The sequence below is a fragment of the Gorilla gorilla genome, chromosome 14 (assembly GCF_029281585.2).
Source record: "Gorilla gorilla gorilla isolate KB3781 chromosome 14, NHGRI_mGorGor1-v2.1_pri, whole genome shotgun sequence".
NCBI classification, from domain to species: domain Eukaryota; kingdom Metazoa; phylum Chordata; class Mammalia; order Primates; family Hominidae; genus Gorilla; species Gorilla gorilla.
This window is the reverse complement of record NC_073238.2, coordinates 114,589,779-114,611,032: the sequence shown is the minus strand read 5'-3', so window position 1 is coordinate 114,611,032 and position 21,254 is coordinate 114,589,779. Positions and strand designations below refer to the sequence as shown.

Genomic DNA, 21,254 nt, shown 5'->3' with positions numbered 1-21,254 from the left:
CAGTTTCTTGTCACTGAATCTCTCCCCTTTAGCCAGCTATTTTATCATCATCACATAGCCAGTGTTCGGCCTCTCTTGTTTTTTGTAAGATGGAGTTTTCAGCGTATCAACTCCTTTATTTATGTAATGAAAGGAATCTCTAAAGTTCCTTCCAGGCCTGGGGCTCCAATCCCCAGGGAACCTGCCCAGTTTTCTTTCTTTCTTTCTTTCTTTTTTTTGAGATGGCATTTTGCCCTTGTTGCCCAGGCTGGAGTGCAGTGGCAGGATCTTGGGCAACATCTGCCTCCCGGGTCAAGCGATTCTCCTGCCTCAGCCTTTCGGGTAGCATGCGCGACCACACCCGGCTAATTTTTTGTATTTTTAGTAGAGACGGGGTTTCACCATGTTGGCCAGGCTGGTCTTGAACTCCTGACCTTAAGTGATCTGCCCACCTCAGCCTCCCAAAGTGCTGGGATTACAGGCGTAAGTCACTGCACCCGACCCAGTTTTCTATATGTTTACATGGTGCATGCAACGGTGAGAGAGAGAAAGTTTCACCGACGGAGGAGTCTCACACAGTTTTGGGATTCCTCCTCAGTCAATGGTAGACACGGGTGAGTTGAGAGGCTGTCTTACACCCATCCTGGTGACAGCCAGCTTTGTCCTGTGACTTAGGTATGGGTAGCTTGACTCTGGAAGTCTGGCCCCCTTCTACACCTTCCAGAATGGGTTTGTTCTCGAACAAGAGCTTGTATGGGAGAAAAGCACCTTAACTTGGCCAAATTCAGCCCTAATCTTGAGGACAGGTTTCCAGTTCCCTGCGTATGAGCAAAGGGGGAATGGGGCCAGGATGGAGTGTGTCTCTCTGCACGTTTGAAAGGCTGTGTACAAACAGAAGGCCTGGCCTCACTCCTCAGACCTCAGGCAGGCCTCTGAGGGGTTGAGGACTGCAGCCTGGCATAGCTCCTGCCCACCAAAACCGGAGGGGAGAGGGAGATGAAAGGTGGAAAAAGTGGCTGGTTTCAAAGCATATGGCCTGTAGTTTTTCAAACGTTTTTAATTCCTAATTCGCACCTCTCTTGTTATCATCACACACTGTAGTAGCCAATGGCACTTCTTTTTGCTTTGACACTTGACATTATTTTAGGCCTCTGCTCCTCCTTTGGCTTCCACAAGGGCATTCTAATTTCAAAAGAAAAGTTCATCTGGAATAAGTCCTGTGACTGGCCCCTCTGGCACCCAGTCGGGTTCAACAGGTGTCTGTTGAATGACTAAATGAATGAATGAAGCAAATCCCTTCAAAAAGTTCGGCAACATCTTTACTCTCAGCAAAATTTCCCTATTTCCTTCTTAAACTTGGGATTACTACTTAGAGTGGCCTCCAGAGTGGATTCCCAAGGGAAATCGGCAAAGTTGGTTTAACAGTTTTGCAAAAACTCATAACCAAAAAGCTACCATAAAGAGAATGTTCATTTTCCTCTTGATTCGAATACAGTGATTGAACAAAGTGGGCGATTCGACTGGAGGACTGAAAAGCAGGGGACCAGGATCGTCCCTGCGTCCGTCGGGCTCGCGGCCAGGCGGGGTGAGGCCGGGGCTTCGGTCAAGGAGACCACGGCCAGGGAGCTGCACCGGGAGCCTGCGGGGCCCCTCGAGGCTAGTCGTTCCGCGTGGCTCGGGCGCGGATTCGGGGCTGCAGGGACCCCAGGGCGGGCGCAAGGGCCCTGCGCAGGTGTCCGGCCTGCGCGCAGGGTGCGCGGGGGTACTGGGGCCTGGGAGACCCGAGAGAGACGTTATTGTTACAGTGTAACGAGTCTGATTAACATGCTCCTGACACTTTCTCTTAGTTTCTCGGGCTCCTAGCAACAGCGCACAAAGGCGCGGGATTGTCCCGGGCTCCGCGGGGACACGGGGCCGCCTTTGATCTGCCACCATTACAGCCGGGCTGCGCGACAGGCGCGCGGGCTCCGGGCGGCCCGCGGCGGGCGGGCGAGCGGGGCCCACAGTCCAGGCCTCCTGGGCCGCCACACTCCTCCCGGCCCGGCCTCGGCCCCGGCTCCGCGCGCACCGGGGACGCAGGCGACGCGGCCTCGGGGCTCCTCAGGGCTCGGCGTCTGCGGCCACCGCGTGTACCCCGTGCTCCTCCTGCCCGCGGGGCCGCCCACCCCGGCTCGCGGTGCCCTTCCGTCGGAAGAAGCAAAAGGCAAACCCAGCCGGTCACTTACAGTGGAAAGAAATGAAAATCATTTAAAAGGAAGGGCATGAATGACAAAGAAGTCCCAAATGATTTTGGCAAAACAAAACGAACTCGCCCCGCAGGTTGCAGCGCGCTTGGCGGAAACGGGGTTCGAGTGGCCGCCGCCGCCCGGGCGCTAACGACGGCTTCGGCCCCTTCCCGCAAGTCGCTCTTTACGTCGTGGGCAATTCTTACTGACTCGGAAGGCGATATGCTGCCAAATAACAACTGGAATTTAAACAAACGAACACCACCCCCTCCAAAACCAGCCCGCGCAGAGCTGCCGGGTCCCAAGCGCGGCCGCGGGGTCTGGGAAAGTCACTGATGCTCCGTGGGGGCCGCGCTCAGGTACGCCGCTCCGCCCGCGGGAAAGACAGCGCGGAAAGAAAGGCGAAGACTTTCACGCTGAAATGCTGGGGTCTGGTCCTGCCTCCCCGCTCCCCGCGAAGACGAGCCGGGAAGCCTGGCAGCGGCTCCGCGGGTCACACCCGACCCTCGGCCGCGTCCACGAGCTCGGGGCCTGCGGGCCGTCTCAGAACCTGTTTTGTGCAATTCATTGCTTTTCTAGTACTAGAGGAAAGAAATAAAACACAGAAGATTCAGTTTTCCAAGGTAAACCGAAATCATAAAAGCAGAAGTTCCTTCCAATTAAAACAAACCCGTATTCTTTTTTTCTCCTCTTGGCATCGTTAGAAAATTACAGTGTCCCCAATGAAGAAAGTCAGTTTCCCGAACTCCCGCAAAACGACCGGGTGCAAAAGTGTGAATGATAATAATATGCCTATTTTAGAGACGGGGGAAAACGACATGGTTTGTTCTATCTGCCCAGCGAAATATGCCAGGGAAGGAGTTACTTTCAAATTCAAATCGGAGGCGGTGAAGTCTTCATCCCGCAGGACTGTTTTCCCAGCCGTCCCTGGAGGAGAGGAGAGGAGGGGAGGGCGGCCGGGAGGACTAACACTGGGACATCAGACGGGAACGCTCCCGGATGCCGAGAAACTTCCTAACTTGTGCTCACAGACACTGCCTGACTCTGACTGGAGTTCCCTTCACCATTTCAATAAAACATGACTGTACTGATATAATCCTCTATACATTAAAATGAGGTTGTCACAGATTGTCATTAAGACCTCAGTAAAACAATGAAGACATTATTGGGCACCCCCCCTCAGGCAAGGTATTAGGGGAATAAAGCAATCTACACCACACGGGTCCTATTGAGATTAATGAAAAAATTATGCAAAAAAAAAAAAATCTCAATTTCATTTTCCCGTGACGGGGCTTTGCATACATACAGTCGGTCTTGCCTTGCACCTGATGATTTATTAAACTCATCCACAGTGATCACCACTGATGTTCCCAACTCAATCTTGTCCCGGCTCATTTTCTAAGTAATTGTTTCTCATTAGTTCTGATAATGTTTTAATAGTGTTACCCATAATTTAGACCCCAAGAATTAATAACAGGGGGGTGATATGGCTAAGCGGCTTGTGATGAGCTACACAAAATATAAACAGGTATGGTTTCTAATTAATCAGACTAGCTGCAAGGTCCTCTTCCTGTCACCCACGCCTGGCTCAGGAGTCGGGCAGCTCTCACTTCCCCATGTCGGGGGTGCCCAGTGAGCCCAGTGGAGATCACACACCCACCCTTGACTGCTCTCCCACCTTTCCCAGGGTACCTGGGCCCACCCATGGCACCACAGAGACGCAGGTGGGGAAAGAGGGGGAATACCCTTTGCCTTCCAGCATCTTCTTCCTGGAGTTTTGTTCTTCAAGGACTAAGGCACCATGGGTTTCTGATCAGGACTGAACTCTCTTGTGGGGCCCTCGTCGTTTGGGTCTCTGTTCAGGGAATGGGACTTTGGTCCAGATTTGTGGCTCTCATAGGTCTTAGTCTCATGATCCTACCCTAATAGGGACCATGGGTTATGAGGAAGATAATAAACTGGACATTTGGGGAGACTGAAACAAGGTGGTTTTGTTTGAACAAAGCAGTTTGGGATGAGGGCAGGGGCGTGGCGAGCAGTCCAATGTGGTTGGGACCTAGGAACCCATGGCCTGGGAGTGGCCAGCAGTGGGAGGCCTAGCCGGTCCGGCCTCCGCACCACCCAGGGGCCTTGCAGAGGGGCCTGCTTTTCCCCAGGTCTGTAGGGCTCCTTGGCTGGGGACAGGAGGCTCCCAGTGAGGCCTTGAGGAGGCCCCTCTGTGTGGGGCTGGCTGGCTGGCTGCCTGTGGGGCTGGGGTGGAGACTAGAACGCAAGCCCTTCATCCCCTCAAGCCAAGGGCTTCTTTGGATTAGGCTGGAGGATGGGAAGGGTAGTTAGATTGGGGTGAGGGCTGCCCATAGGAAGGACAAGGTGAGGTTTATTTTCTTCTTTTGCTTAGGGCCAGCTCTGCCTCCACTGCTTCTAACACCCTCAGCGGGTGTGTATGGCAGGGGCAGAGTGAGAGAGGCCTTCTTTTGCCTTCCCACTGCCAAGCCATCCTCCCATCCCTCTGTGTTCTGAGCAGAGGGGCAGACTGGGGGTGCACAGCGTGGTCCTGGGTTACCTGGTGTGCACCTGACTCCAGGAGTCCCATCCTTGGTGGGTCCTGGCTGCAGCAATGGGTGCTCCTCTGGGAACTGCTGCTACTGCCCCGTCTGGGGTCTGGAAGCAGTGTGGCTAGAGGCCATTCGGCTCTGAAGTTGGCGAGATGCCATCTTCCTCCTTCCGGCCTCTGAGTGAGGATGGAGCTAGCTCCCACCTTCCTTTCTGGCCATTCCGGGGCAGCCCAGGGTGGCCAGTGTGGAGGGTGGCACTCCTCTATGAGGGACCCCACAGAGCATGTGCCATCTCCATTTAGGAGCTATCTGTCTCCTGGATCCCGTGTTTGAGAAATGAGTTGGTGTCTTCACAGAATGAGGATCCCCAGAGCCATCTTGCCCGGTGCTGGCTACCCGCATGCCTGTCCCTCTCTGGGTGGGGGTAGCCTGGTGGCGGTGGGACTCTGCGGCCATGCTTTCGTGTGATGGTGCCTCTCCTGATGTCTAACCTCAGCTCCTCACCTCTCGGGCTTCCTGTGGGAATTGAGAGAAGTGGGGAAAAGGAGAGGCCTGGTTGGGGCTCATGCTAGGGGCCGCAGAGGAAATAATCCAAAAGGGCGTAGGAGGAGGTGAAAAATGAAAGTAAAAAACAACTGTTTTCTATTTACAAATTTAAATAAACAGAACAGCCTTCCCCGCGGTGTTTGTCTAAGAGTAGCAGCGTTGCTGCTGTGTAGGTCATGAAAAGGTTGGTGTAGAGTTTAAAACTTCCCATTCTGTTAATTTCTTAAGGAACAGTCGTCCAGAGTCTCGGCACAAAAGCTCATGATTTAATGAGGAACAGAAACAAAATCTCTGATTGTTGGTGTTTCAAACTTCATTGGCGTCCTCTGGCAAGCACAAGTTGATCCCTCTGCAGCTTCAATACCCTTTAGCCTTCAATATAAGAGTACATGCTGAATAGGGAACAATGGCTGGTTGTTATGTTTATTTACCCTTACTACAAGCTGGGTTAACCTCTTCAAAACAGCTTTACTAAGCCCGTTAACCACACCACCCATCTGACCTGCAGCCGCATCTCTAATGTGATGCAAATCTCGCAGGGGCCACATGCACCAGCTCGGGTGCATTGTGTCTTCTGAGACGCTACAAGTTTATGACTGAGGGAGTCCTGTCCCAGCCATACATTTCCAGGGGGAAATAGCCTCAATGGCAAACAGTTAAACGGGAAAATAAAGGGGGAGAATGGATGGTCTTGTGTTTCTGCACATTTATTTTTTAATTGCCGGTAACGGTTGACCCACAGCATTCACCCAGGATGACAGCTTTCGTGTTCATCATCCAGCAGTTCAAGGAGATGGATGTTTCGTTTTAGGGGTGGAGGTTAATAGTAACCAGTTTTGAAAGTTTATTTTTAGAAAGTGTCTTTTTAAGCCAATATAATACTTAGTATTCTTTTTTGATGCCATCTCTGTTGTTTTATCAGATTACTAGTGAAATAGAGATGACCCCTTAATGTTGCTACTATGTTTTAAAGGCCTGGTTTTTCTTAAAATTATTTGTGGTGTCAGCTGTATAAATGAACAAGCAGGAAACATTTACTAACATGAGAAGGGTGGAGGGAATATGTCTATTTGGGAAAGATCCATTTCATTAAAGACCTACCTTCGCCTCACAGCCCATCTTTCCCCAGGATCTTACCTCCCTGTGAAATCATAAGCCCATATTCGTAATACACTAAAAATGATAAAATCATAAGCTTGGATCCAAAAGGAAAAACGTTCATTTTTTTAGGGGAATAACTGGCCAGTGAGACAACAACAACAAAATCGTGATTAACATGAACTGTTAATGGAGTCAGGTCCCAATCTGGCATCCTAACAAGTTGCTTTGAGTATTGTGGTTTGTCTTTAAGAAACCCACTGTATATGTTCAGCCCACCTGATGAGAGCTTCATTTAACAGATCATTTTTCCTTGATGGAGGTGGCAAGCGTAACAGTGTTCTGGGCCTGCTTCAGTAATGGCATGTCGATCATACTCCCTTGGAAAGTAAAGGCCCCCTGGAAAACAGAGAATACAAACTTCCTGAAAGAATACTCGAAATTATAGGTTTCCTTTCTGTGCACACTTGTGCAACAAGAACACTTTAGATTCCACCTGAATTATACTGACTTTCCCACCCAACTTTTGAGAAAGCCAAAGTAAATTACAGAGGAAAGACTTCTTTTTTCCCCCTAAAGAGGGGAAAAAAATAAAAATCTTCAGCATTTTAATGGAGAGGAGAAACACACTGGACACAAGACAGCAAACTGTTCAGTTAACTCTTGAAATCAAGCAGAAAACAGCTGTGGAAGGAAAATCTAAATACTTCCCTATATATTTTTGAAATATTATGTAGAACTTTAAAAGCAATATATTCTGGCAACTGATTATTGTCTTAAAAAATTGTACTATCAGGCTAATGGCAAAATCTTACCTCCTTGCTGTAACATAATTGAGAGGTAACATGATAAGGTTATGAGAAAATGCAAGGTAGGATTGTACTGAGTACAAAGAGATGAGTCTGTTGGTAAACCCATACAGAAGACAATTAGAATTACCAGGGATGGCCAGGCGCAGTGGCTCACACCTGTAATCCCAGCACTTTGGGAGGCCGGGGCGGGCAGATCACCTGAAGTCAGGAGTTCAAGACCAGCCTGGCCAACACGGTGAAACCCTGTCTCTAACAAAAATACAAAAAAATTAGCTGGGCATAGTGGTGCACGCCTGTAGTCCCAGCTACTCGGGAGGCTGAGGCAGAAGAATTGCTTGAACCCAGGAGGTGGAGGTTGCAGTGAGCCAAGGTCACACCACTGCACTCCAGCATGAGTGACAGAGTGGGACTCCATCTCAAAAAAGAAAGAAATACCAGGGACATGAGCTGTAACAAAGGAATCATAGATCTGTTGAATGTTAAGATGGGAAGGCATCTCTGAAATCTCTTGGAATAGTCCCATTTTACAGACTCATTTTTTAAAAAACTTCTACCATACTGATATAGACTGTGTCAAGTAACCTAAGCCCTGTTTTAGATGAGGAAACTGAGGCTCAGAGTAGTAAAAGAAGGAAAAAAAAAGAAGTGATCTTCCAAGGTCATGTGACTAGGGAAAGCCAGAGCTGGGGCTGATGCTTGGGTCTCAGAGCTTCAAGCCTTCATCAGAGATCCCCACATTAAGAAGACAAGGTAGCTTCTTTAAGTGCATCAGCAAAATATAGATTAAATGGACAGAAAGCAGCATGCTCAGAACCCAAAGTTAATGTCTGGTTATTTGTGTTCTTTTCATCACTTTCTTTTGCTGCTTACAATGATATCCCTTCATCCTAATCCACCCTGCTTTGACCTGTTGGCAAGGATGCTGGTGTGACTGGGTTGCAGGGGTCCTTCGAGATCTGGGGGTGGTTGAGGCAATCCTAATGCACATTGATGATGGTCCATTTGCATCTATTGCAGCCCATTTCTGGATTTCACAAGTACCACTTCCCAACAGTCAATGCTGATGTTACTCAGGGCTGCCGGGACAGGAGTGCTGGGCTCTCATGATGAGGGCTGAGAGGTAGTAACTTACGGTTATACATAGGATGGAGGTAAAGAAAAATGGGGGGAATCCTTAGCAATGACTTTTGGGATTTATCTTTTGATTGAGAGAGATTCTAAGCCTACTAGGATTAGAATTTTTACCAGCAGTGGCCAACCTTTTCAGCCTTAGAAATGATGACTCTTACTCACATGAACACCTGTGTGGCCTAAATTCCTGTACTGTAAGTCACTTCCCAGCCCTCTCTTTTTTACTGTTTTTACCCCTAGATTGTCCTTTCCATAATTTCATTCAGCCTCAAGCTAATTTTGGTCACCTCTGTGACCAGGAGGAATTTTCCTAATTTGGTTGGAAGTTCCGAGGAGGTCCTGTAGGTTGGCGTTATGTGGAAATCCGGGCCTGGGTCACATGCTGTTTTACAAGGCAATCGTCTAGTTTTCTTATTGGAGTAAATGATGAAGACCAAAGGCCTCTTGGTTATCCACCCACCAAGTGGATTATGGCCCTGTAAAACAGCACATCTGTCCTGCTAGGGTTTAAACAATAGGCTGGGGAGACGAAATTAGCATAGATGCACAGGAAATCAAAACGGTGCGCAGAGAATCCAAACGGTGGCTGTGAGTCTGTGCCATGTTCCCGAACCTGCTTTGGGTTCCATGTGCACATCAAAGATAAAAAACACTTCATGTAGTTTTTCAAGACTGGGAGATTATTTCTTCTATGGTCGCAGGTTTTGCTTGATTTTCTTTAATGAAGCTTAAGGTGCAAAACAAAATGTAGCATTTTTCTTGTTTCCTGCATCTCTGCAAATGGAGGATTGTAGTGTTATGAACGAGACTGCCTAGCGTGAATATCCCCAGGCTCTCACATAGCCACCTATAATTTAGGTGGTATTTTTTTAACATATGGGTCTATAGGTGAGATGAAAAATAGTCTATTGGTCAGGATTTAGAAAAATGCAGTTCATCAAAAAGCTACTTGGATTTTTGAGGAGGGTTTGAAATCTTCCTTAATGATTATATTTTATATTTATTATATATTTTTTGAGACTGAGTCTCGCTCTGTTGCTCAGGCTGGAGTGCAGTGGTGTTATCTCGGCTCACTGCAACCTCCGCCTCCCGGGTTCAAGCGATTCTCCTGCCTCAGCCTCCCAACTAGCTGGGACTACAGGTGCGTGCCACCACGTTTGGCTGATTTTTTTGTATTTTTAGTAGAGACTGGGTTTCACCATGTTGTCCAGGCTGGTCTCGAACTCCTGGCCTCAGGTGATCTGCCCACCTCGGCCTCCCAAAGTGTTGGGATTACAGGTGTGAGCCACCGTGCATGGCCTCATGGTTAAATTTTTTAACACCCATGCTACTGTAATAATAATAGCTATAATTTTTTGAGCAGTTCCTAGTCTAGGGCCTGTTGCCTGGCACTTTACATACATTATTCCATGTAATGCTCATAACAACACTTTGAAGTAGATGCCATTATCCAACCCCAGTAAAACTTTTTCTTTTTAGTTGTGGCAAAAACATAAAACATAAAATTCACCATCTTAGACATTTTTAAGTGTGCAGTTCAGTAGTGTTACCTCTATGTACATTGTGCTACAGATCTCCAGAGCTTTTCCTTCTTGCAAAACTGAAACTCTGCAGCCTGTGCGTGGTGGCTTACGCCTGTAATCCCAGCACTTTGGAGGCCAAGGCGGATGGATCACCTGAGGTCAGGAGTTCGAGACCAGCCTGGCCAACATGGTGAAACCCTGTCTCTACTAAAAATACAAAAATTAGCTGGGCAAGATCGTGGGTGCCTGTAATCCCAGCTACATGGGAGGTTGAGGCACGAGAATTGCTTGAACTTGGGAAGCAGAGGTTGCAGTGAGCTGAGATCATGCCGCTGTACTCCAGCCTAGGTAACAGAGCAAGACTCCATCCTAAAAAAAAAAAAAAAACCCCAAATCCCTGAAACTCTGTATCTCTAAGACAATTCTCCATTTCCATGGCCCCCTGCCCTCAACAACCACCATTCTACTTTTGACAAGGATCCCAAAAGTAGAATCCTTAGGTTTCACTCTGTCACCCAGGCTGGAGTGCAGTGGTGTCATCACGGCTTACTGCAGCCTCGACCTCCCAGGCTCAGGCCATCCTCCTGCCTCAGCCTCCCGTGTGGCTGGGACCATAGGTGTGCACCACCATGCCCAGCTCATTTTTTATGTAGAGACGAGGCCTCCCTATGTTGCCCAAGCTGGTCTCAGACCCCTAGGCTCAAGTGATCCTCCTGCCTCGGCCTCCCAGAGTGCTGGGATTACAAGGCATGAGCCACTGCTCAGCACCATTCTCCTTTCTGTCTCTGAGTTTGTACTCATCCCCTTTTAATAACTGAGGAAACTGAGGCAGAAGGAGCTTAAGAACCATATGCAACTTGGCCCTATAGTTAGTAAAGATATAATAGAACAGGGATAAAGCTGACTCTATCTAATGCCAAGCTCTTAGGGGCCTGGTGATTGAAAAGGGTTCTCTGAGTGTGTTCTGTGACCCCCTGAATCAGAACAATGGGCGGTGGGGGCGGGGGGGGACTTGTTAAAATGCAGATTCCTGGGCCCAGTCCCACGTGGTTTGTGCAGAAAACCTAGAGGTTGACTAGGACTCCTCTGGTGATTCTAATGCACATTCACATTGAGAACTTCCGTGTTTTAGCTCCCCCAGGTAGAAATGGTTAGGCTGGCTTGGATATGCAGGTCTATAAAGTGAAGAGTCCTCTTTCAGCCTTCTGTAAATGATGCCTTTCTCTTGTAAGGCATCCCCAAGACGCCAAATGGCAGAATTTCCTTAGGTTAGTCACCACTTATCCATTCATCCATCAAGTATGGACCGAGCAGCTCCCTTGTGCCAGGCCCTGGTGAGTCACTTGGGACAGTGAGAGGATGAGACTTGGCCCTGTCCTCTGGGAGCTTACCATTTGCTGGAGGGGAGAGGGAAGGAAGAAGCAGGTGCTACCTGATGCAACAAGAATCGGAGAAAAGGCCAGGGTGGTGAGCACAGGGACGATCTGAGGGCCTGCCATGGCTGCACTTCTTCCCAATCAGGGCCATCTTTGCGAGACTGCACTGCTCACACAGATAAGATATTGGGTACCTAGAGCAATGCCAGGCATCTCCACACGTTGCCGTGGAACTCCGGACGCAATGGGCTTTTATTTGACAGTTACCTATGGCGTTATTTGTTGTAATAAATCACTGGTCAATTGCTTTGCACATCTTACTGTACATATGTCTATGATTTCAGACTCCTGGAGGTGAAGGCCAGTATCACCATAGCACACGTGTCTTCTGCATAGGAAGGAAACAGTCACCATCGAACTGTAGTTTTTCTGACACCTCGGCCATTGCCCGTGGATCAGATAAGCACTGACATAATCTGACTTACAATTTGATGGTGAAGGTGATGATGATGGCGTGATGACAACAGTAATCACATCTATGGGAAATTGTCATATATTTTGCATTTCTGGTACTTAGTACTTGACTTTTTTTCTCCATAGTCCTAAAAGAGTAATTTTCTAGAAACCACAAATTGATCTAAGTCTTTCCCTATTCACTATGTTTCCAAATTAACTTCTGTGGACACTGAAGGGGTTCCTTCTGGCACATTCTGATGACGGTGTTGCTGTGGCTCTCTGAGAGGGAGTTCTCTGTGAGAATTAACGCTAATATTTGAATACAGCTGCTAGAGTCCTTCTTTTTTGGGGTATCACCCTTTTCCCACATGGTGCTAAGTCTTTCTTCTCAATGAATGACTGGCCTCACAGCAGTTCCCAGGGAATTCCTAAACTTCCAGCCAGTGTTGGCCGTGATCAAATTTCTCCTCGAGATCCTGGCTGTGCCTTCCACTTGCTAAATCTCTCAGCCCAGCTGTGGCCTCCTGGGATACGGCTCTTCCTTACCTACAAGGTAAACAGCGCCCTGAAACTCCTCAAAAAAGGCAGAAGATGATGCTCCCGGAGACACTCTCATGGGCACTGTTTCATTCTTCTTTCCTATTTTGCAACTTCTCCCACTTGGAGAGTCCTTAGAAAGGCTCTCGTGTGCCCTTGGTTCCCTCTCAGTTTTGTTGTGACATTCATTTTAAGGATGTCCGTTTGGGTGCCAGGCACCCTCAGCTCAGTGAGGCTTCCCGGCTCCAAAGCTGGCTCCTGGAGCTCTCAGGGACATGGTGCCAGGATGTTTATAGGGAGTGGCACTTTTCTAGTTGGGAGCATGCTGTTATCTTTCTAAAACAGATCTGATGGAATCATCCACTTGCTTTAACCCTGCCATGGTTTTCTTTGGACTTGCAGAATTAAGTGCAATATCTTCAGTGGAGACCCAAGCCTGCCCATGATGGGACCCTCCCCCCTCAGCCTCATCTCCTGCCAGTCCCCTGAGGCCTGTCCCCCAACACACACCGTGCTGCAGCTCTGCTGCATGCCCTGTTCTCTCTCTGAAGGCCCTTTCCCTGTCTGGCAAACTCCTCCTGATGCTTCCAGATGTCAAGGTGTCACCTCTGTGAAGTGTTCTGAGGCCTCCTTGGTAGAGCAAATCCCTCTCCACCCTTTCCCTGTACAGCTCTTGGTATAGCCTGTGTTCCCATCTAGTGAGAGTATTTGTTTACATTGCTGTCTTTCACAACACTGTGAGGCCCCTGTGGGGAGGCGCCAGGCCTCACGTACCTTTGACTCCCAGGACCTGGCACCCAGCACCCAGTACCTGCCAGGCACATGGGAGATGCTCTGTGACCGCTGACCTGGTGATGATAGAAAAGGCTGAATGCAAAGCCAAGAGCAGCAATACCGACCTGCCTGAATAGAGGGACACAAGTTCGATAGTTGGTGATTTGGGTCACTCTTTTTCTTTAATTTGGGACCTTAGGGAAGGGACTGTAGTTGTCTGGGCAAAGCTTTGCTATCACACATACCTGCTGAATCTTTAAGTCACCTGGAATGTGCAGTGAGGCTTCATCCCAGCTGGTCTCAGGGATATGGGGCTCTGCCTCCCACCCCATCAAACTCTGCAGGATGCCCTGGCCCACACCTGTGCCTATCAGCTCCCTGCATTGACATGGATGCAGAGCCTACTGCATACCTGGCGTGCCACAGGCCCAGGGACTTACGACAGCAGGCAACAAGGCAGATGTGGTCCCTGACCTCACAGGGCTTCCAGTCTAATGGGGGGAAGGACATTAAATAGACAGTGATAGAAATGACTATTACTTATGAACCAGAACGTTTGCTCCAAAAGCAAGGCACAGGGGAGTTGAAGAGTAACTGATAGGGGACCTAACCTGATCAGGTGGGGCATCCTGTGGGACGTGATGTTTAAACTGACATGTGAAGGGTGAGGAGCAGCTAAGCAGGGGAAAGGGTCAGGAGGAGGGAAGGAAGACAGACCAGGGCACATGATGGCTCTCTCTGGGGTGTGAGCTGGGTGATCGAGGGGACAGTGATAGGAGAAGACAGAATCACCCCTGGTCTCCACAAAGCTTTCCAGCTCTGAGCTCACCCTTTTCCTCTCCTTTATCTGCACGTGTCTCTCTGTGCCCCTGATCTGGTAATATTCACTGGTCAGTTGGCCAACACTTGCTGAGCCTCTGGTAGGACACCATGGCTGACTTCAAAACTGGTAATGTTGGGGCCAGTGGGGTAGTGTAATCCCAGCACTCTTGGGCTGAGTGGGGAAGATCGCTTGAGCCTGGTCAAGGCTGCAGTGAGCTGTGATCACACCACTGCACTCCAGCCTGGGTGACAGAGTGAGACCTTTTCACAAAAAGAATTTTCATGTTGGCTTGGGCTCAAGTTAACTCATGCAAATGACTTAACAGTTAAAGGGCAAGTGAGTTTATGATGTTTGTGGTGCTTCAGGGCCAAGGAGCTGCAGAGAGAAGGAGCTATCACAATGGTGCTGGTTTGGCCAGGGAAGGGCTTCAAGGAACAGGTATTTAAAAGTCAGCTTTAGAAGGTCAGGGATTCCAGGAGAGTCAGGAGAGGGGCGTGGGGACTGGAAGGGGACACAGAGAAGTGTGCATGGAGTCGGCTTTCTTTGCTCTGCAGGAGCCTTGTGTCTCTGGTCACCAGTGACATAACAGACACACAAAACTAAGGGGTGTGGTAGGAGACACTGAATCTTTCTGTGGCTCTGTCTGTGGCTCAAAAGCTGTCTCCTAGAGCCTGAGGACACGCAGCCTACTCCAGCCTAAATTAAAGCAATCTGGAAGAGAGATGACATTTTAAAATATTGGTTCTGCTATTTTTTTTTTTTTTTTTTTTTTTTGAGATGGAGTCTAGCCCTGTTGCCCAGGCTGGAGTGCAATGGCGTGATCTCGGCTCATTGGAACCTCCGCCTCCCTGGTTCAAACGATTCTCCTGCCTCAGCCTCCTGAGTAGCTGGGATTTCAGGCGCCCGCCACCACACCCAGCTAATTTTTGTATTTTTAGTAGAGATGGGGTTTCACCATGTTGGCCAGGCTGGTCTTCAGCTCCTGACCTCATGATCCACCCGACTCGGCCTCCCAAAGTGCTGGGATTACAGGGGTGAGCCACTGCGCCCGGTCGGTTCTGCTATTTATCAGCTGCTTGACTTTTCTTATGACAAAGCACATAAAGACAGTCTCTATTAGACAAAGCTGGACTGAAACCCGGTGGGGTTCCTGTTCTTGCTACATGCACTGATGGGCCCACATTTGCTCCTTCCTGGACCCTAAGCAGAGGAAGTTGAACCACCTGTTTCCTTTTCTTCACTCTGGGTGTTTTTCCTCTGTCCAGAGGTGGTCCGAGGATCCAACGATGGGGAAGCTAAGAGCTGGGCTGGGCTGGCCTGGCCTGGCCCAGCTCTACTTCCGAGTGGGACAGCATGGATGGATTGTCTGGCACAGCTTTCTGGGCGCCAGGGGAGGGGTAGATCTAGGGGAAAGGATGTCAGTTTCCTTGAGGAGGAAATAGGAAGATTGTCTTGGCAACTATAACCTCTACTCTAGTTAACTATACCCTCAGTAAGCCCTGGAATATTAGTTTCCAAACTGAAAATTGGAGGAGGGTAATGCTATTAGGAAGACCCATTACCCAAAAAAGAGGTTTCATTTGATAGCACTTTATACTATAACAAAATATTCTTTTTTTTTGAGACAGGGTCTCACTCCCGTCTCCCAGGCTGGAGTGCAATGGCACGATCACAGCTCATCGTAGCCTTGACTTCCCGGGCTCAGGTGGTCCTCCCACCTCAGCCTCCCCACTAGCTGACTAGCTGGGACTACAGGCATGCCCCACCAAGCCTGGCTAACTTTTTGTATTTTTAGTAGAGATGGGGTTTTGCCCTGTTGTCCAGATTGGTCTTGATCTCCTGATCTCAAGTGATTCACCTGCTGCGGCCTCCCAAAGTGCTGGGATTATAGCTGTGAGCCACCGCGCCTGGCCCAAAACATTTTCAAAGACATTTTCTCACCTATAGTACAGAAGGCATGATTATTTAGTTTTACAGGTGCAAACAATGGGGTTCAGTACTAGTTAATCTTATAAAGGAACTTAAGAGGACAAGACTAGAATCTAAGGCTTTTTCACCCCAAATCTCAAATTCTTCTTATTAATCATTGTAACCCAAAGTATGGCTGATAACTGGTATTTGGGATAATTATAAAGTTCTAATACAGCTACATATTTATTTTGTATATACTATGTATTTTAAATTATATTTAATGTAATTTATAAAAATAGCATATCTAAACTATTTCAGAAATATTATTACATAAGATGAGGCTAAAAATACATACAGATAATGTGCAGATAAGCAAATATGTGAAACTGCAATTTTAACAAGAGAATTTGGGAAAAAGTAAACTATAACATTTTTCATCCTGGGCTTCCATTTGAAAGTTCTTACTATAATTTATTACAATACCAGAAATACTAGAATTCAATAATACAATATATGAGTGACATTTTAAGTCTTAAAAACACCTAAAGCATTTGTTAGGAGGATTGAAGGCAGTGATATTTGGTCCTTGTATAACATCTGAATATCAGTAACCCTTTGTTTGATGGATAAACATCTTTAAAAATTGTAATGAAGGCTGGGCACAGTGGCTCACGCTTGTAATCACTTTGGGAGGCCAAGATGGGAGGATCGCCTAAGCCCAGGAGTTCGAGACCAGCTTGGGCAACATAGTGAGACTCTGTCTTTTCAAAAAAAAAAAAAAAATTAGCTGGGTGTGGTGACACGCACCTGTGGTCCCAGCTACTCAGGAGGCTGAGGTGGAAGGATCACTTGAGCCTAGGAGGTCGAGGCTAAAGTGAGCCATGATCATGCCACTGTACTCCAGCAACAGCGTGAGACCCTGTCTCAATAATTAAATAAACAAAAAACTGTCGGGAAGATAGTAAAAGAATATGACTGGAGACTTAGAAAGTATAGAACGTGTTTTTCATCTTTTTACACTTTAAATTGTAGTGATAATTTCATCGGTATTTTAATAATATTTTGAATTGAAATTCAGCAGCCATTCATTCCTATTGCCAGATAATTTACGGATGCTAATGTATCTCTACATGAAATTTCTGAAAGTTCAACTGAAGTCATTCAACACGGACACCAATTCACTTTGTGCTAATCTATGGTTACCTATCATGGAATTCAGACGGAAGACACTCCATGGCCTTTGATGGAGAAGCCCTTTAAATAATTCATAAGAATGTAACAGTGGGAATATCGGGTTTGGGGTGGGATGGGGTGGCGTTCATGTTGCACCTGACTGGGAAGCACAGTGAAAAGCCAGACGGGAGCAGCATGCTGAGCAGCGGGGGAAGGCCCCAGAAGGCCCAGGTTCAGAGAGGGTGCTGAGTTTGGGGGTCGTGCAGGAGGTTGGGAGGATTCTGCACCCTGGGCAGTTAGTGGATTCATTTTCCAAGCTCTGAAAGGTGCAGAAGCCTGAAGAAGCTCCTCTTTATCCCTCCTGTCCCTTCCCCTGTAGCTCTCTGGCTGTCACTCAGAGGGCAGGGCCATGAGGGGCACGGAAGGGAGGCCTCTTGTGTTCCTGGGGCAGCTCCACCTGCCAGGTCAGTGACGGTCTGAGCTGGCACGGGGGATCATCTTCTCCACACAGAAACAGGACACTTTCCAGGATGGGCACAGCCTGCTGTGGCTCTCAGTAGCCTGTGGCTGCAATGAAGGGGAATGAAGCTCCCTGGAGAGAAAGGATTTGGCTTTTCTGGGGGTTTCCCTTAGAAGCAGCTTCATGCAGAGGTTAGGGATGTGGACTTTGGGCTCCATTACACCTGACTTTGAATCCAGGAATGCCTTTTCCTAGCTGTTTGATCCACAATGAATAAAGCTACCTTTCCCAGTCTTAATTTCTTCATCTGGAAAATGGGGATAATATCGCCCCTGTAGGGCTGCTGTGAGGATTACATAAAATAATATATGCAAGGGCCAGGTGCAGTGGCTCACGCCTGTAATCCCAACACTTTGGGAGGCCAAAGCGGGCAGATCACTTGAGGTCAGGAGTTCGAGACCAGCCTGGCCAACACGTTGAAACCCCGTCTCTACCAAAAATACACTGAGCCGGGCACAGTGGCATGCGCCTGTAATCCCAGCTACTCAGGAGGCTGAAGCATGAGAATTGCTTGAACCTAGGAGGCAGAGGTTGCAGTGAGCCGAGATCCCGCCATTGTACTCGAGCCTGGGCAACAGAACAAGACTCCGTCTCAAAAAAAAAAAAAATATATATATATATATATATATAAATATATATACATACACACATATATGGAATATATGTTTTATATATATATAAATGGAAGCAGTTATGCTACCAGCACTGTCACTACTGTGGCCACACCACTGTCATGATGGCCACCACTACTGTTAGGAGTGTGATGATCTCTCCTCTGGTTATTATTACCACTCCCATGACCACTGCACACATGGTTACTGCTACCACCATTGCTACTGGTATTGCTACTGTTACTGCTGGCCAGAGATTATTTAATTCCACTTATCACAGAATGGCCCAGTGAGAAGCAGACTGTTTGAATTCTAAGCGGGTTTTATGATTTCAGAGTAGTTTTAAGACCTGCAAGAGTTTGAGAAACATCAGTGTTTTTGAAAATACAATGAATAGAAACAGGCTCATGCCTGAAGCTTCCTGTCCCCTCTAAACTCTTATAAATCATAGATTTAGTTGTCTCCTTAAGAAACTAGACTCAGGGATGCTATATATTCGGCAGAGCCTCAGGAGGAAAACAAATAAATTTAGAAAAATTAAAAAACTTAGAATATCAGCAGAGGACAGACGCTAATCAAATGCAGATGACCTGAAGTCCAGAGCTTGGCTTACACGGAGGAGGAGGTACTGAAACGCAGGACACAGTTCTTTCAGCAGATGATGGACCAGAAAAGGAAGAGGTGTAGCAAAGATGATAGCTAGACACATTTGTTCAAAAGGGAGGACATTTCTTGGAATGTGGAAATTGAGCGGATGTAAAATGAATGGACAGCGTTAACATTTTGCTTTTTACAAAGGCAGGATGAAATTATTTAGCTTTAGCTAAATAAATGGAAAGATGGGGCTAGAAAATAGAAAGATTTGTGTGTTGTTCTTGGTAAGACTAATTCAGGACTTTACCAAGAGTTCCAGGAAGTCGGGGGTGCAATGGGGAAGGAGAAGCAGTAGAAGGCTTGGAAGATGGATTTGGCAGGAGCAGGGCAGGAAAGGTCGAGGCGGCTGAACAGCAGGGAGGAGAGCTGAGGTGCATGTGTGTGCCAGTTATCTGCATATGTGACCATCCCGAATCATCTACTTGCCCAGGTCTGGGTCTCCACAGACCAGAGCCATGCTTACTTTAAACACTGATCGGAGAGGCCAAGGCAGCCTTCTATTTTTAAAACTTTCCTCGGGGTCTAAACACGTAGATGGCAAGATTTCTCTCTAAAAATATTCAGGCAGAATAATCAGGCAAGAGTAGGCAAGTCTTTGTTTTCGATATCTTTTCACAAGGAAATCTGGAAAAATAACGCCAAGTATGCTATGTAGAAAGCTATGTATTGAGGTGAAGACAATTGGATTTATAAGTGTATCAAAATCTAAGGGAGTTAACACATTTGCCATCAAATTAGGTTTTGTGCTTAATTTTCTCAATTTTTAAAGTGGCTTTATTGAGGTATGATTTGCATACCATAAAATTCACTCATTGTACGTGCATAATTTGTTGATTTTTTTAGTAATTATGTAGAGTTCTGCTACTATCACCTCCATCTCAGATTTCTTTTTGAAACCAGAAATCTTCTTTAAAGATTTTTTAAAATTATTTTTAAAACCAAGACAAATGTGTAACATGCCAAATGTTTAAATGTCTTTATTTAAAAATGTTTGACATCAAATTTAAGCTCCTACTGCCTATGAGAAAAGCAAACAATGAATGCCATTTATAGCAGTTTGTAGCTAAGACCAATAATGCAGGCTTATTCTTTCTTTGGAAAACAGATTTAATGAGTTAACATTAACTAGAAGAGACTGAAAGATTTACTAAAATACTGGTACATTTTTTCAAAGCACAATTGATGAATAACAACTGATGAAATAATTGATGGAAACGTCTTCTTTCAATTTTTCTAGAAGGCAGCAGAAGTATGTCATATATACTGTTAAAAGTACATCTAATAAATTTTTTTTAGCATTGTCAGGAATTTGGAAACCAGTTAGCTAAATAATGTTTACTAAATGTGTTTCGTGTACCTATTTCTGCCCAAGATGCTGCAGGGAGGTGCGTGCTACGGTAGAGAGAATTCTTTATTCCCTAAGGTAGTGGTAAGAAATTGCCTCACTTTTTTTTTTGAGGCCCACTGACCTAAAGTGGGGAAAAAAAAGACAATTACAGAAATGGTTGCTTTGTATTTTTAATAAAATTCAGTATAAAAAGAACTACAAAATTCTGGGCTGGGCGCGGTGGCTTACGCCTGTAATCCCAGCACTTTGGGAGGCGGAGGTGGGCAGATCATGAGGTCAGGAGTTTCAGACCAGCCTGACCAAAATGGTGAAACACCATCTCTACTAAAAATACAAAAATTAGCCAGGCATGTTGTGCGCCTGTAATCCTAGCTACTCAGGTGGCTGAGGCAGGAGAATCACTTGAACCCGGGAGGTGGAGGTTGCAGGGAGCCGAGATCACGTCATTGCACTCCAGCCTGGCTGACAGAGCAAGACACTGTCTTAAAAAAAAAAAAAAAAGAAAAGAATTACAAAATTCTTTAATTAATACAACCAAAAAATAAATAAATAAAAGAATGCTCTGAAAGTCTCTAATGTAATTAGCTACAGGAGAGAAGGTGAGGGATGGCCTGGGGTGTGTAGATGATGTAGTGAGAAAGAAAAAGATGTAAAGAAAAAGAGGAAATGGAGAATTCAGGGCAAGGAAAATGAGGGTGGAACAGAAAGATACACACACAGACCCATCCATCCTTAGAGGGAGAAATACAGGAAGAGGAAAGAGAGGGAAAGGTGTCCAAGGAACAAAATGATCTTCTCCTGGCCATCACTTCGATCTTGCTGCTATAGGCACTGAACACCATGGGGTGTGTGTGGTCACAGGTGTAACTGAGAGTGTGACTCTGGGGACCTGTCCTTTGATGTCCTTGAGATGACACCGGGCTTTGGAGTAAACATGGCCTCTCTGCCAAAGGCTCCCCAGGCTTGCTCTGGGAGTTTCCAATCTATGTTGGGAGACTGAACGACTGATAACTAATAATGTGAAGTGGGGTTTGCAGTGAACAGAGCCTAGAAGCCTTCCTGGGGCAGGGCTGGGGGACGAGGGCAGGGCAGCAATGAGCAGGGAGGCGTGTGGGGAATGGCACGTGGAGACCCTGGTTTCTCTCTTTCCTCATTGGTTTCTGCTTATCCTCAAGAAAAGACATACACTGGAACTACCCAAA

General features: G+C 47.0%; 1 protein-coding gene across 8 annotated transcripts in view; it reads right to left on the bottom strand.

Moving 5' to 3' along the window:
• The window catches only part of CLYBL (citramalyl-CoA lyase), a 302,823-nt gene that overhangs the window by 11,256 nt on the left and 270,313 nt on the right, over window positions 1-21,254 (bottom strand). For 2 of the 8 annotated variants that reach the window (XM_031001395.2, XM_031001396.2), the window contains 2 exons: window positions 6,683-6,802; window positions 5,550-5,677 (listed from right to left, as the gene is read on the bottom strand). In XM_031001395.2, the coding sequence (XP_030857255.1) occupies window positions 6,707-6,802 (96 nt within the window). In that variant the 3' untranslated portion in view covers window positions 5,550-5,677; window positions 6,683-6,706. Of the gene's footprint in view, window positions 1-2,815; window positions 5,276-5,549; window positions 6,803-21,254 lie in introns of those variants that run through there. The other 6 variants (XM_063697478.1, XM_063697479.1, XM_055360010.2 and 3 more) reach the window with 5 other exon arrangements.